General features: G+C 51.2%; 1 protein-coding gene and 1 non-coding gene across 2 annotated transcripts in view; one reads left to right on the plus strand and one right to left on the minus strand.

Annotated features, from left to right (window-relative positions):
• Window positions 1–6887: 6887 nt before the first annotated feature.
• TRNAT-UGU (transfer RNA threonine (anticodon UGU)) lies at window positions 6888–6959 on the plus strand. The gene has a single exon. It is a non-coding gene; the product is annotated as a tRNA-Thr (tRNA).
• Window positions 6960–9622: 2663 nt separating this feature from the next.
• LOC146186337 (uncharacterized) overlaps window positions 9623–14704 on the minus strand; it is a 119891-nt gene continuing 114809 nt past the window's right edge. Inside the window, exon 3 of the mRNA XM_084608030.1 lies at window positions 9623–9810. Coding sequence (XP_084464156.1) covers window positions 9623–9810 — 188 coding nt within the window. The remainder of the gene's footprint in view (window positions 9811–14704) is intronic.

A 14704-nucleotide genomic window follows, 5' to 3' on the forward strand; every position in this document is an offset into this window, starting at 1 on the left:
GATTTGTTAGCTATTCAGGCGACTAAAATTGAAAGCAAATAGAAGACAGATAAGATGATTGAAGTATACCGCGCTCGATTCAGTGTGTGCTGCAGCTGTAAAATATGGAATATGTTCATTTACATTTGAAATTGGAAGGGGACTGTAGAATCTGTATTCTCCTCTGAAAGCGGCCGCAGTGTTGTATGTGAATTCAACTTTTCTCGTATTTAGGGGAGAGAGCGGCATATGTATATGCACCGAATAGAATTCCTGAACGGGAAGCATTATTTCATCGTGTGAAATCTTTGGGATGTTGTTAGTGGACCTAGGTCCGTTCAGGAGCTTTGAGCAGGTAGCAGGTCAGGCTCACAGACAAACGCTATACTAAATGCTGTACTAACATGTTCACCAGGATTGTAGTCAAGAAGACACTAACCACTCCATTTCAAGTAAATCATCTGTTAAGCAAGGGTGTCCCTTGTCGCGTTTAATATTTGTCTTATTTTTGGAGCCCTTTTTTAGGGGTTATAACTAACAACGCTACCACCGGTTATCGATTTTCTACAAGTGAAGTTAAGCTTTTAGCATATGCGGACGACGTAGCTGTTTTTTTTTACATTGCTGATGCCAATGTCACTAACTCGGTAAGCGTAGCAATAAAGTTCTGCAGTATGACGGGAAGCAGCATCTACTGGAAAAAATCTATAGGCATCTGGCGTGGAGAATGGGGCCCCACGCGAGTACGTTTGGAAAGCATGCAATGGTCACACTTACCAACGAAGTATCTCGGTGTGCATCTAAAACGCTATAAAGACACCTCAAAATATTGGAAATGGGAAGCAGAGCAGCTCGAAGAAAGAACCCCAAAGTTTGGTGGGCAGGATCTATCCGTCTTCGCGAGGTCAAATGTTTGTAACCTGTTTCTCGTAGCGAAGATTTAGTATGCTCTGCAAGTCATGTGTGCTTCGAGAGGGAACATACAAAAACTACATAGGGTGTGCGCCGTATTTATATGGAGGTCGACGTGGGAGGGCGCAAGCCGCATGAACCTTTTCCGTACAGTAAAAGTTGGCGCACTGGGTTAAGCTCATTTGTTCTTGAAACAAGTGGTTTCCTGGTTTCTGCTCGTGCGAGACCAAGGCGATGCCTTTTTAAAGACTGTGATTCAAACTCGATTGTGTGATCATGTGCCGTCTTTTGTTTTGGCTTCAACTCGAGTTAAGGGATCAACTGTGCGCGGATTTCTTCGAGAGGTTATCTGGTCCTTTCAATTTCTCCAAGCAAGATTTTCAGTAAAATATCTGGATGACGTAACCCGGAGGAAGTTATACAAGGATATTGTTGATGTATACATGTCACAACCAATGCATCGCTTGATGTATCCAAAAGGTAAACGCAAAGATGTCCTGAAGAGAGTAATGCCAGTTCGACCTTCGGTAAAAAGCTTCTTTTTTCAAGTACACACTGCAACTGTACCAGTGAAACCGTGGCTCGAGCAGAAGAGTGTTTTTGTTCCGTGGACAATAAAGTGTTTGCATTGAAGAAGACCAGAGACCATTGATCATAATTTTCTTGAGTGTTCAGATGCTGTTTTCAGGTGGGACATACTACAACGCACCATAAAAAGGACTTGAAGGCTAACATCATATGGAATCCGCTTCCTCCCTACATCAATCGATGGCGGGGCGCCGCATTATATGGTAATGGTACTATGCATGCGCGGCATATGGCACACTCGGTTGGCGGGACATCATGCAGATCTAAACCTCAGGCCCGCCAGAGAGTACTTTATGGAAAGTGTACCATACATTCGTGAAGTATGTAAATCGAGCAACCAACCAAGCACTAGTATTGCGTAGTATTCTTACGCAATAAAAATGCCAGTTCATCCATCTACGAAATCTTTTTCTTTAAGTTACACTCGAATACGTTTCCTGTTAAGACGTTGCTACATGAAAAGGGGATCTTCGTCCCATGGACGACCAACTGTCTTTTATGCAAAAAACATGAGACAGTAGAAAATGTATATATCCTGAGAAAATGTATATAACCTGAGACAGTAGAAACATATATATATATATATATATATATGTTTCTACTGTCTCGGGTTATATACGTTTTCTCAGGGTATATACATTGTCTCAGGATATTTACATTTTCTACTGTATATATATATATATATATATATATATATATATATATATATATATATATATATATATATATATATATATATATATATATATATATTTAGCTCATTCAACAGTGGTCTCCAAACTGACTGCATTCTTCTTGATTTTCCGAAAGCATTCGACAAAGTTTGTCACGCTCTTCTCTTTCACAAACTATCCGCCCTCGGTTTACCTCGGCATATTCTTTTCTGGCTGCAAAATTACATAACTGACCGTTCGCAGAAAGTAATCATAAATGGAACTGAATCTGCTACCGCTTCTGTGACATCCAGGGCACCACAGGGCTCTGTATTAGGGCCTCTTCTTTTTTTTAATTTACGTTAATGACATTGGTACTGGAATAACGTCAAAAATCAGGCTCGACGCTGATGATTGTGTTTTATACAGAGAAATTAAAAATGATTCAGACCGATTAGCTTTACAGTCCGACCTGCATAGAATATCCCATTGGTGTCAAAACTGGCTTATGTCTTTAAACGTTTCCAAGTGCTGTTATATCCGTTTCACCAGAAAGCGTAACTTGATGTTGTCAAATTATTTCATTTATGGTCAGCCCCTCGCGACAGTTAACGAAGCTAAATACCTAGGTGTCACATTTTCTTCAGACCTAACATAGAATCGTCACGTTCAATGTATAACCCAGAAGGCAGGCCGCGTTATGAACTTCATTAAAAGAAACTTCAAACAAGCCCCACAGAACGTTAGGGAAACACTTTATGTTACCAATGTCAGGCCTATTCTTGATTATGCATGTATTGTTTGGGACCCTCCCACACAGCATCTCATTAATAGTATAGAAGCCATTCAGAATCGTGCCGCCTGCTTTATAACTAGTTGTTACCAATTTCCCAGCAGCATCTCCGATATAAAACGTCAAATTAACTGGGAGCACTTTTCCCTACGCCGTGAACGATTTCGCCTTTTATTCTTGCGGGACGTACTGTACAACGAAACACCGTTAGTTAAAAGTAGATATTTACAGACACCGAGCTATGTACCTGAGCGGCGAGATCACAGCCTAAAGATTAAAGAAATTTTTGCCTGCACCACTGTTTATAAGAAGTCGTTTTTTCCGTACACTATCGGTAAATGGAACCGGCTGCGTCCTGATATTGTTGAAACTGCTGATCGTGCAATGTTTGTCGATGCACTTAGTCATTACGCGTAGCTTTCTCCATTTTCCCCCCTTTCGTGTCCACTGACTGATTATCCGTGTTTGTTGCATATGTTTATTACTCTGGAGCAATTATTGATTGCCAGCGTTTGTTTCTTGTATTTGTTATTACTCTGAAGCTTTGAAATGGGTTTCTATCGTTCCAGACTTCTACAATGCCCATCAGGACGATGTATTTCATGCGTGTATTGTTTTCACTTTAGAACTTTGGCGCTGACAAGTGTTTCAGTTTTTTTTTGCCTCGTCCCTCCTACTGTAATGGCCACCAGGGTGATATGTAGGTACTTGAATAAATAAATAAAATGTATTTCTGGCATTAGGTTCTTGGCAGTTGGCAACGAAGAAGTACCATACGACTTAATCATGCTTCTGGGCCTCCGCAGTCTCTGGAGGACGCGGATGAAAATACGACACGCTGATGTTAGCGCTCGCTTGGTGCGCGTAGCGTAAACGTTATAGAGTGTCGCAAGCTTAAAGGGGGCATGAAACGGCTAGAAAGGTCACTGACAAACGTTTTCAATGTGTAGAACAAATGCTTCCGAGCATCCGTTCAAAGTAAAACTCATCGGAAAAAATCCAGCGATTTATTATTAATTTTTAAAAACAGCGTTTTTTGAAATTCGCGGGCTGCGCCATTTCCGCGTGGCGGCGAGATTTGGGACTATTCTGCCGTGATTACCTACGTCACCAGACACAGAGTGACAGGCCACGACAGGCTGCCATTGGCTGCAGCCGCGACGCCCTCTACGTCACTGACACACTTCCGGTAGCTGCGAAAGTCGTCTGCTCGAGTGCTGCAATGCATGCGTGAACCCGAGCTTGGCGCTTCGGTTCGCGATGTTAACCGAAAAGGTGGTGGCGTCCGACTGAAAGTGCGCGTCGGTGCAGGAGTGCGAAAAGAGCACTAGCTGGTCCGATTTGACACCGTGCCGATTAAATAGGCAGCATCAACCTTCGTGTAAATAAAACGTGCGTCAAAAAAGGTCTGTCCTCAGCTTCATCGCGAAAGTACACAAATTCGCACCGCTTATGTGCAGCACCGGATGTCGCCAGGTTACCGCAGAGATGCCGTCCGCGGGCGCTGCGACCGACGGCACTCCGATCGTGCTCTGCTCCCTGGTCGTCGCTAGGCCTTATTCGCGTCGAAGCCACGGTGGACGGCGTTTTGGAATCACCCGCTTCGCTGCGTCTCTAGCGTAGCCGCTCGCATGCTCATGTGCGCGATTCTTGCGTGTCGGTGCAAAAATCAGTGACAACCTGCACTGCCGAACTGAATGTGCCAAGCAGCTTTGCTGATGTTTTGCGCCGTCGATTCTGGCTCGGACGATGCGTACACACGAGATAAACACGCGTGCACGTTGCGCATTGGCACTTCCTAAACGATGTGCGAAGGATGTCAAAAAAAAAAAAACTACGCTATCCATTTTGTTAATCTCAATTTTAAGATTTGCGGACGAATAATTCGTGCTCACCTGTCATCCGATATCCAAACTCTGTGGCGATCATCAGTCCGTGCTCTAGTCGGTGATACGTACGCGTATACATTCCATTCGTTATGCACAAGAGATGCCTCTCGCCGACCATAATGAAAGCAGCTCCGGACTAAAAGCGACGACGATATATGTTTGCACGCGGGCAACTTGCACGCTCGATCGTCTGCTAGCATCCATGCAGAGTCGATGCTATCGCGTCAACTCCGCGAGGGGTCACCGGCCGCCCTTGGTCAAACCGCAGAAGACGGTACCAAAGACACTGACCCAGGCAGCGCGAGAGAAGAAAGCGGTCTTGTAGAAAGCCGTGCTCGGCAGGAGTGCACGCTAATTTGCGCTCAATGGGACAGGGATATGAAGGAAAGTGCTCCCTCCGCGGCGGCCGCCGGTATGTGTGGACTCCCACCTGCAGGTATGCGCTCGCGAACGACCCGAGTCGTTCGGGCTGCTGTCGCACACAATTCCGAGAGGTCAAGAAACTGAAGACACCGCTGGCCGAGGAAGACAGCAGACAAGGTTGAAAGCTATGCAAACGCAGACGGGACCGTGAATGCATGGGCGACGCTCGGGGGAAAACAGGCGCGACGACCGGAAGTCTGAGAACCGAGCGTCACCCGATGACGCTTCGTGGGCGGGGCTAGCGGGGCGGAGTTCCCGAGCTGTTTTCTTCGTTTTTTTTTTTCTGGTAGAGTGCTGAGTTGAGGGGAGCGAGGAGGAGCGCCATTTTTAATCGCCGATATCTCTGGTGTTAATGAAGCTAGCTAAAACATTCCTGCGGTGAATTGACCTGTGAGAGAGTACCTATCTCTCGACCGATTTGCTTTACCCCGTTTTGGGCATTGCATGACCCCTTTAAGAGAAGTATACCGAGCACAACTTGACCCGCCTGAATGGATTTGTGTTCTTGATGATTTGGCTGTTTTGAGAAGATTTTAATCCCTGTTGCGTCAGCCGAAGTAGGCTGACGGTTTTATTATTTATGCTTTTTGGTTTTGATATCAGAGTCGGAATAAAGAGAAAAGTGACTCGCGAAGCAGCCTGCTACGCGCGTGCCCTTCCTTCCCTAATGTCTGATCCGATGGTAGCGGCCGTAACGAGCGCCACTAATTAGCAGAGATAATATCTTTCGGCGAGTTAAAGACGGAGGGTTGTCTCTAATGCATCTATATGTGCGGCAGATGGTTTTAAGGTTTTGTTTCCTACGTGACCAAAAAGATGCATTCCTGAGAACCTTTATGCAAATCATGCTATCCAGTGCAATTCCAGAGTTTATAGTCTCATCATGCTCTACTCGGGGATACACTGTGCCACGCTTCTTGCGAGAAGTGGTGTGGTCGTTCAAGTTTTTGCGCGTGAGGTACTCTGTAGAGTATTTAGCGACGGTACCACCTAAGCGACTGTACAAGGATCTTATTTCACAATTGTTCCCAGCTCCATTGTACAGAACTTTATACTGTGAAGGCCCAGGGAAAGATGTGCTCAAACGAGTTAAAAACATGACTGTTGCACCGGGCGTAAAAACATCCTTTTTTAAATAGCATACAGGAACCCTCCCACTCAAAACATGGATGGAAGAAAAGGGCCTTTTTGTACCTTGGGGCTCAAACTGTATACTATGTAGGAAACCTGAAACAGTTGAGCACGTGTTCCTGGATTGTTGGGATTCTGTGTTTTACTGGGATGTGTTACAAAGGACACTTAAAAAAGACCTGCCATTGACGTCACGTGTAATTCGGTAGATGACAACTATTAATGATGATTTTCAGTATGACGTCATCATGCTACTGGGCCTTCACAGTATTTGGAGGAGTAGGATGGCTTATAAACACTGTGATGTCGATGCACGATCTGTATGTGATTATTTTATTGAGCAAGTGTATAAACTAAAAGAAATTTTGAAGCAGCAAGACGCTGCGGAGGAGGTCTTAGGTCTGATGGGCGAACTTGTGGTAATGAAAGTCCATTAGACACGGTTGTCAGCTAAGGGGCATCGCAATCACGATATTTTACTGATGTATTTGTACCAATTCATGCAATAAAGAAAAAAAAGCCGCTATAGCTCAGTGGCAGAGCGCTGGTTTTGTAAGCCAGTGGTCGTGAGTTCGATCCTCACTTGTGGCTGCTTTTTTTTTTATTGCGAAAGCAATACTACTCTAGGTTTCGAGCTTTCGGCGTAGTGCGGCGGTAGCCACGTCTTACCCACGTGACGCTGTGACGTCACACCCCACGTGACGCTGGGGTGCGAACTGGGCTACCAACTCAAGCGGTCGGCGTAGCGCGGCAATAGCCACGTCTTACCCACAGAGTTTCTTACTCTTATACCCTCTTTACACGGCCGGCTTAACCACGGTTACGCTTAACCGAGGTTACCGAACTTAACCACGGTTAACCGCCAATCGCGGTTAGCTGTGCTTACACAGCTCGCCGCCGTTCTCGGTTACGGCCGCCATTACCCATAAAGTACAACCTAAGCGACGCGGCGATCTGCGGAACGAAGCAGCATTTACAAATATCTTATTTATAATGAAGTTTCCGGAGTGCCGTCCGACAAGGCATCAACAACGCGGTAAAGCCCCGCACGATTGCAGCACCTCATCGACCACTGTAAACACCACCGCGTTGGCCCCTCCTCCCGCAGACCGTACGCGAACGCGCTAGCGCCGACGTCAGAAACAAAGCGTACCAAATTTATTGGCATCTGGAATACTCAGCCGAATATCAGGTTTGTATCACTCTTGAGCATCACTGACCAGCGGCAAATTGCTGTCAAGACCGATAACCGCGATGCTATCAAGTTTCTGCTCAAGACAGCTGCCGCCGGTGCATTGCGGCTCACCGTTCTGTTTATGCTAGCTCTGCAATTAATGCATCGCCAAAGTTTGTCATATCGTTATTTTACGGCTGCAGAATAGGATTCACAATAAGGAAGTTTCATGAGTACATCATTTCGACAGCGTTGATCAGTTCCAAAACGCCGATCGCCGCGGCTTCGAAGAGAAATAATTTAAGCCTATCGACGGCTAGGGGGTTACGTACCCTGGCGTAGTTCGCGGCGCTCGCTCGCTTCACCGCCGCGGTAAGTGTAACGTACCTCAGCCTGCTCGCAAAATCCCACACTGCAAGCGTTGCGAACTTGTGCACTTTCATTAAAAGCTAAGACTGTGCATATTTTGACGTTCCGCGCTCAGCACCAAGCCGCACAAACGATACTGCAGACACAGGACGGGGCTTCAGTACGAAGGCGCTTGGCTGTAGGCCGTAACCGAAGACGCCGGGCGGAACAGTAGACACCGGCTATTCAATACGGGCAAACGAGTACACTGCTTAAGCAGATACGCTCGTACGCTTCGCGCACTCGGGTGCCGACGAGCAGCCTCCGTCAACAGACGCCGCCATAACCTCGGTTAACGATGCAAACCGAGGTCGCCAAACTCGGTTTGCGATAACCACGGTTAGGGGTGTAACTGTGGTTTGGTCTGCCGTGTAAATGGGCTAACCACGGTTTCGCGTAACCGTAGTTACGCTAACCGTGGTTAACTCTGCCCGTGTAAAGAGGCTATTACCTAGAGGGAAAGCTATGCTGCCGTCTATGTGAGTTTACATGGAGTTTCCAGTCGGGGAGTTCAGCCACCATGGGCGCTCAAAGCATCATGGGCCGGAGAACTACCGAGTGCAGAACTACAACTTTTGGCCAAAACTAATGCAAAGATAAACGTTGTTCTACCATAAATAATGTCCTAAGATTGAATATCGTAACTATAAATTGCAAAAAGATAGAGAAACAGCGTGATATATATTGTGGGGGTTCTTATTAAGCCGTCGAGCCTCTTCTGAGGTCTAGGCCGCAAACACAGAGCTCCCGCGATCACACACCACGTGCAGCCGTTCTCACGGCCGCAAAGTAGTAATGCAAAATACGACACAACACAGAACAGGACTTTGCCCGGAACCAGATGTTTATTGGGTCTTCCCAAAAAGAACGCTGGTGAAGGTCTTGCTGGAGACCTTATCCTTTTGGATGGGGCCTGACACTTCGAAGGGCAAGATGGCGACAACAAAGAAGTATAGCGGGGAGGTATTTACCTTGCGTCCTTCCGCTGTCGCGGCTCGCTGTCGTCTCCCCTCGGCGGTAGCCGGTTCCCGCCGATCTCGGCGCATCTTGCCCTTTGTCCTTTTTCGGCCAATGAGCGTCGCGTCTGCGACGCCTAGGGGTGCGCTCCTGCGCCCGGCGAGGGAAGAGGGAAACGCGGCGCTATCGAGAAACCTGTTTGGGTTACTCAACCCCGGAAGAGAAGGAATAATTTTCTCCCCTTCATCCTCCGCGGCGCGCGGCGTTTCGGAGGGATGCGTGGTTCTCCACGATCGCTACACTCCTCCTCCCTAAAGACCGAACGTCACCTGAATTCAGGCGACGGTAGGCCGGCAACGACTTCCTTGCCGCCTTGTCTTGCATACAACGCTCCAGCGCCGCTGTCCGGGCTTCCGTACACTTCTTCACTGCGCAGGTGTAAGCGCCGCCACGGCGGTTTCGCGACGTCCAGTGCCTGGAGGGTTGGTTGCACCGTGATCTTTCCGTTCGCCGCTCCACAGCTACTCTGTCTGCCGTGAAGCACGAATTAAGTCCTTTGCCTCGCAGCTTCCGATGATCACACGGCGCCGCTCGTCGGTACGCCGACAGCATGGAAATGCTGTCACACAGCTGCGACGACCGCGGTCACATCCACGCGCGCGCACTCACGCACACACGCCACTTGAAGGAAACACGGCGGCGATATCCGAAACGCTTATCTCGAGTAGTGTCCCTCCATGGCGATCCGGCACTCGAGAGGCAGGACTGCAGCCTGCAGCTGCTGCTCCAACAGCCGTCCAGAACCGTCGCCGAGCGCTGCTTCCTGACGGCTGGGCGGCGGCGACTTGGGTTGTGGCACGGCCGGTCTCGAGGAAGTGCGCGCTTCTGTGGTGGCGGCTAGAGCTGCGACCGTCGCTGGCACCCAAGGCGTTGTTGCTGCTGACTATCCGATGCTTGTGATGTCGACTGCGTCAGCGAGTTCGCTGGGAGACGACGCCTGTCTTCGCAGCGCCTTCTGGGAGACCCCTTTCGGATTTCCGACTAGTTTTCCTTTGGCGCTCCTAGCCAATAGTTGCCTGCCATTTGGTCAGGTCCCTACGGCAGCGAGTGGAGAGGGGGGACAGCTTGGTAGTGTCTTCGCCACCGCCCGCTTTTCCTTTCCTCCCCCCCTTTGTTTGGGACGAGGGGACATACCAACAGTACTGCTAGATACGACCCTCCCGTAGCCAGCTCGCTTCCTCACAACCGGTTGCCTACCTGACCACTCGTCTGAGCGGTCGAGGTGTTGTGGTCAGGCCACTCACCCCGTCAAGGTCGCTTTCGCCTAGAGCGGGTATTGTATGGGCGAGCTTTGGGGGTAGGTGGGGGCACTGACCTTTTCCCGCGTCTTCGCGAAATCGGCGCTGCCGCCCTGCCAGCCACTTCCCGTTGGAAGTACTGTTTTAGCTCCCCGACGTGGATCGGCTTGCCGAGTCGACCCGTGTTCGGATCTTTCAGCCTGTAGTTCAACTGCGAGAGCTTCTCAGCAACTATGAACGGCCCAATCCATTTAGGCGCAAGGCCAGCTGCGAACCCCGTGCTCGCATCGCTCTGCACATGGCTACGCTTTAGAACGAAGTCTCCCACTTGAAATTCCACGTTCCGATGCGCGCGATCATAGGCAGCCTTCTGGCTAGCCCTTGCTTTAGCGCGATTTTGGCTGGCCTCGCTCACTGCTTTTTGCAAGCGATCACGCATGCGCCGCGCGTAATCGGCTATTGCCGTTTCGCCTGACGAAGCATCCTGCCTTTTGGTCAAAATGGTGTCAGTTGGCGTATTTAGTTCCTTCCCGAACATCAGGAAGGCAGGCGTGAAACCTGTGGAGCGATTCTCGCTTGTTCGCAGTGCAAAGGTGATCGCGTCGAGGTGCTCATCCCAGTCGTTGTGCGTCCGGGCGTATGCCCCGAGCAGTGGCTTCACATCGCGATTGCGGCGTTCGGTCACATTTGACTGCGGATGGTAACACGTCGTTCGCTGCTGCCGTACGCCCATGGCGGCACACGTATCACGAAAAACTTTCGCCGTGAAATACGAGGCGTTGTCAGTGATCAGCCTCTCCGGAAACCCGTAGCGACAGAACAATCCTGAGAGCTTCGTCAGGATCTCCTTCGTTGTGGCGTTTCGCAGCGGATAGAGTTCAGCGATTCCGCTGAAGTGACATGTCACCACTAACACAAATTTGTGCCCTCTTTTGCTGCGCGGCAGCGGTCCGATCAGATCGCACGCCACAGTTTCCCATGGCTTTGTGCTCACGATCGGTTGGAGCAGGCCAGGCGGTTTCCCACCTCGCGGTTTCCTTTCTTGGCAGACGTGGCAGGTCCGTACGTATTTACATACATCAGCCTTCATTCCTGGCCAGGTAGCGAGCCGACATAGTTTCTTCCATGTCTTTGGTGCGCTTCCGTGACCGTCTGCGTCGTGATACTGCTGCAAAGCAGCATGCCTCAGTTGGCCGGGGATGACGGCTTTAAAGCACTCGTTTGAGTCTTCTTTGCCAGGCACGTATTTCAGCAAAGCTCCATCAGCGTCCAACAGGAAGTTCTCCAGCTCAATCGCAGCAATACCAGCCGCCCTAGAGCTCGCGCCTACCGCGTTCTCCGCGGATTCTGGGCGCTCTTCGACCAGCGGTGTCGATTGGTCCGTCTCTTCACGCAGACTGGCGACCATCTCACGACAATACGAGTCTTCCTGTTGAGCTTTGATAAGCTCTTCCCTGCTGAATGCAATCTTGATCGGCGTTTTCGCTGTAACGAGATGCGCGTGCTCCGGAGGCGGGAATTTCTCCTTTCGGCCCTCCTTTCCCGACGAGCGGGGAAGTTGCCGCGCCTCCTCTCCCGCGGCTGGGGACGGGTCATTCACCGGCGCGCGCGACAGCGCGTCCGCAACCACGTTTGTGGCGCCTTTCCGGTAGCGCACCTCGAAATCGAAGCGCTGTAGCGTCAGTGCCCAGCGCGCGAGCCTCCCGCTCGGCTCGCGTAAGCGGGTCAGCCATGTCAAGGCCATGTGATCAGTTTCGACCGTGAACCCTGTACCTTCCACGTACATCTCGAATTTTCGGAGCGCGAAGATGATAGTGAGGCATGCTCCGCCGGCGTCAGCGCGCGGCTGGCGAACGCCACGGGGTGCAGTTTCTCGTCCACCTTTTGGAGAAGCACTGCGCCCACTCCGAAATCACAGGCATCTGTCTGGATCAAAAAGGGCCTATTTAGGTCGGGGAGTTTCAGTGACGCGGTATCGGCGATGGCTTGCGAGAGCTGACGAAAACTCGCCTGCTGTTCCTCTCCCCATTCCCACGAGGCTGCCTTCCTTAACAATTTTGTTAGAGGGGATTGCAGGCGGATGCAGTTGGGAATGAATTGGCGATAGTAGCCCACCATGCCGAGAAAACGGCGCACGGCCTTTACATCGTTCGGCACCGGGAATTCCAGGATAGCACGAAGTTTGTCAGGGTCCGGGGCTACTTTTCCTCGCTGAACGCGGTAGCCGAGCAAACTGACTTCAGCCCTGCACAGCTGTGCTTTAGCGGGGTTCAGCGTGAGACCTGCTGTTCTGAGTTTTCCCAGAACGTCTCGGAGGTGTTCGAGGTGTTCCTCGAACGTGTGGGAGTAGATGACGATGTCGTCCAGGTAGGCGAGAGCGTGATGCCATTTGGCGTCTCCCAGTACACGGTCGATCAGCCGCTGAAAGGTGCTCGGACTTCCGGACAGACCGAAGGGCATCCTAACGAATTCGTAGAGACCCCTGTGGCAGGTGAACGCCGTTTTACACTCGTCGCCTGGTCGCATCTCTACTTGGAGATAGCCTTTGCTAGCGTCCAGAGTAGAAAAATACCGCACTCCGCCGAGGTTCGAAACAATGTCGTCCACGCTCGGGAAGGGGTATGCATCCTTTTGTGTGACCGCATTCAGTCGCCTGTAGTCCACGCACAGCCGTGAACTACCGTCCTTTTTGGGGACCAGCACCACTGGGAATCCCCAGGGGCTTGATGAGCTGCGAACAATGCCCGCATCGATCAGTTCTTGCAGCGCCGCGTCAATCGCCTGCCTTTTGGCGGGGCTGACCGGTCTCGGGTTGGATTTCCAAGGCTGCGCGTCTCCTGTCTCGATGCGGTGCTGTACAAGCTTGGTACAGCCGGGGCGGTCCGTGAACATCTCTTCGAAGTTTCCTAACAACGAAAAGACGCAGCCGCGCTCATTGTCTGTCAGGTTGTCGGCGTTTGCCAGCAGATCCTGTAAACGCTCCTCCGCGCCCACGCTCAAGGCATGGGGACGGGCTGCAGCTGCTGTATTTAGCGGCTGAGGGGGAGCGCCGCTTCCTCGGGAGGTATTCCTCCTTTCCACCTCGGAAGCTGTCCTTTCGGCCGTCGCGGTCGGTGCTGTGACGAACGGTTTGAGTGGCGCGAACGGGCTTTCCCGATAGCCACAGTTGGCGATATCAACCACGATTCCCGTACGGGACAAGAAATCTCGGCCGAGAATAACTGGTACCGTGAGTCCAGGCAGATGAATGAAACGCTGTCGCCGAGCGCGCTGATTCCAACGTGCGACGAGGTGCACATCCCCGCCGGAGCATACTTCTCCGCTCGCCAACTGGAGGGGCAGGCTGCGTTTTCGCACCCGAATGCCTCTCTGTCGAAGGCGGGAAACGACTTCGTCTCCGATTAGAGAAGTGCTAGCACCAGTGTCAAGCAGTGCTCGGAACGTAGTCCCTGCTATCGCAAGGTCTATGAATGGAGCCCTGGTAGTGGTCGGTGTTCCGATCCTGAGAAGTGAGGGTGCCACTATTGCAGCTCCGTCGCTCGGATCAGCTTCGGCCGCCGGCGCTGCTACCGGCGGCCTACCTCGTTTCCCTGACTCGCAGGGCAGGCACAAGCCAAGTGACCAACTTGGCCACAAGAGAAGCATGGCCCGGGATTCCGGGCTCTAGGCAGACGAGGGTGCTCTCGCGTACGGCCGTCCGTGAGAGCTTGTTGAGCCGGTGCCACCACCATGTTACGCTGCCCGTCCGCACGCGTCACCAGCGCTCGATCGTTTGACCGTGTTTGGTAATCTCTGTCGGGCGGTCGGCGTGAGGTTGACCACTTTACCTCTCGCACAGCTTCGATGATCCTCGGCCCGTTTGAGTATGGATCAAGAGCGCGATCCGAGATTTCCGGGAAAGCGCCCTCACCTGACGTTCGAGCGTTTTCACTCCTTGAATGCGCACTGCCATTCCAGGCGCAGCTGGGCTCCAGACAATCCGATGGGGGTGGCGGGGGCCGGTACGCACGGGCAGCTGAAATTTCGGCTTGCACCCGACGCGCTTCCACGGCAACCTCATTCAGGTTCCTGCAGCGACTTCCCCGCAGGTAAAGAGCAAAGGTGGGGTGGCTCTGTCGGATAACTCGTTCCACTTGCTCCGTGTTCGAAGCGTTGGGATCGGCGTAATCGTAAAGCTCCTGCATCGCCCTGACGTATTCGACGAGCGACTCGTCGGGAGCTTGAGTTCGGAGTTCCAATTCTCGCCGCATTCGCTGCTGGTAGTCCTGAGGAAGGAATTCCTCCCTAAACATACTGCGGAATTCAGCCATAGTGCTCGCTGTGTGACCTACCAAACGGTGCCACCGAGCGGCTTGGTCAACCAGTGCCACTGGTATCACCCTTCGCAGCATGTGGGTCTCGCTGCAGCCGTTGACTTGGCCGTACTGGTCTAGCGCCAGGAGAAAGCTGTTGGCGCTCATTTGATCGCCGTAGCCGCTGTAAGTTGGGATCGGTGTTCC

Source organism: Amblyomma maculatum, chromosome 6 (assembly GCF_055883805.1).
Source record: "Amblyomma maculatum isolate TAMU_Amacu chromosome 6, ASM5588380v1, whole genome shotgun sequence".
In the NCBI taxonomy this organism is placed as follows: domain Eukaryota; kingdom Metazoa; phylum Arthropoda; class Arachnida; order Ixodida; family Ixodidae; genus Amblyomma; species Amblyomma maculatum.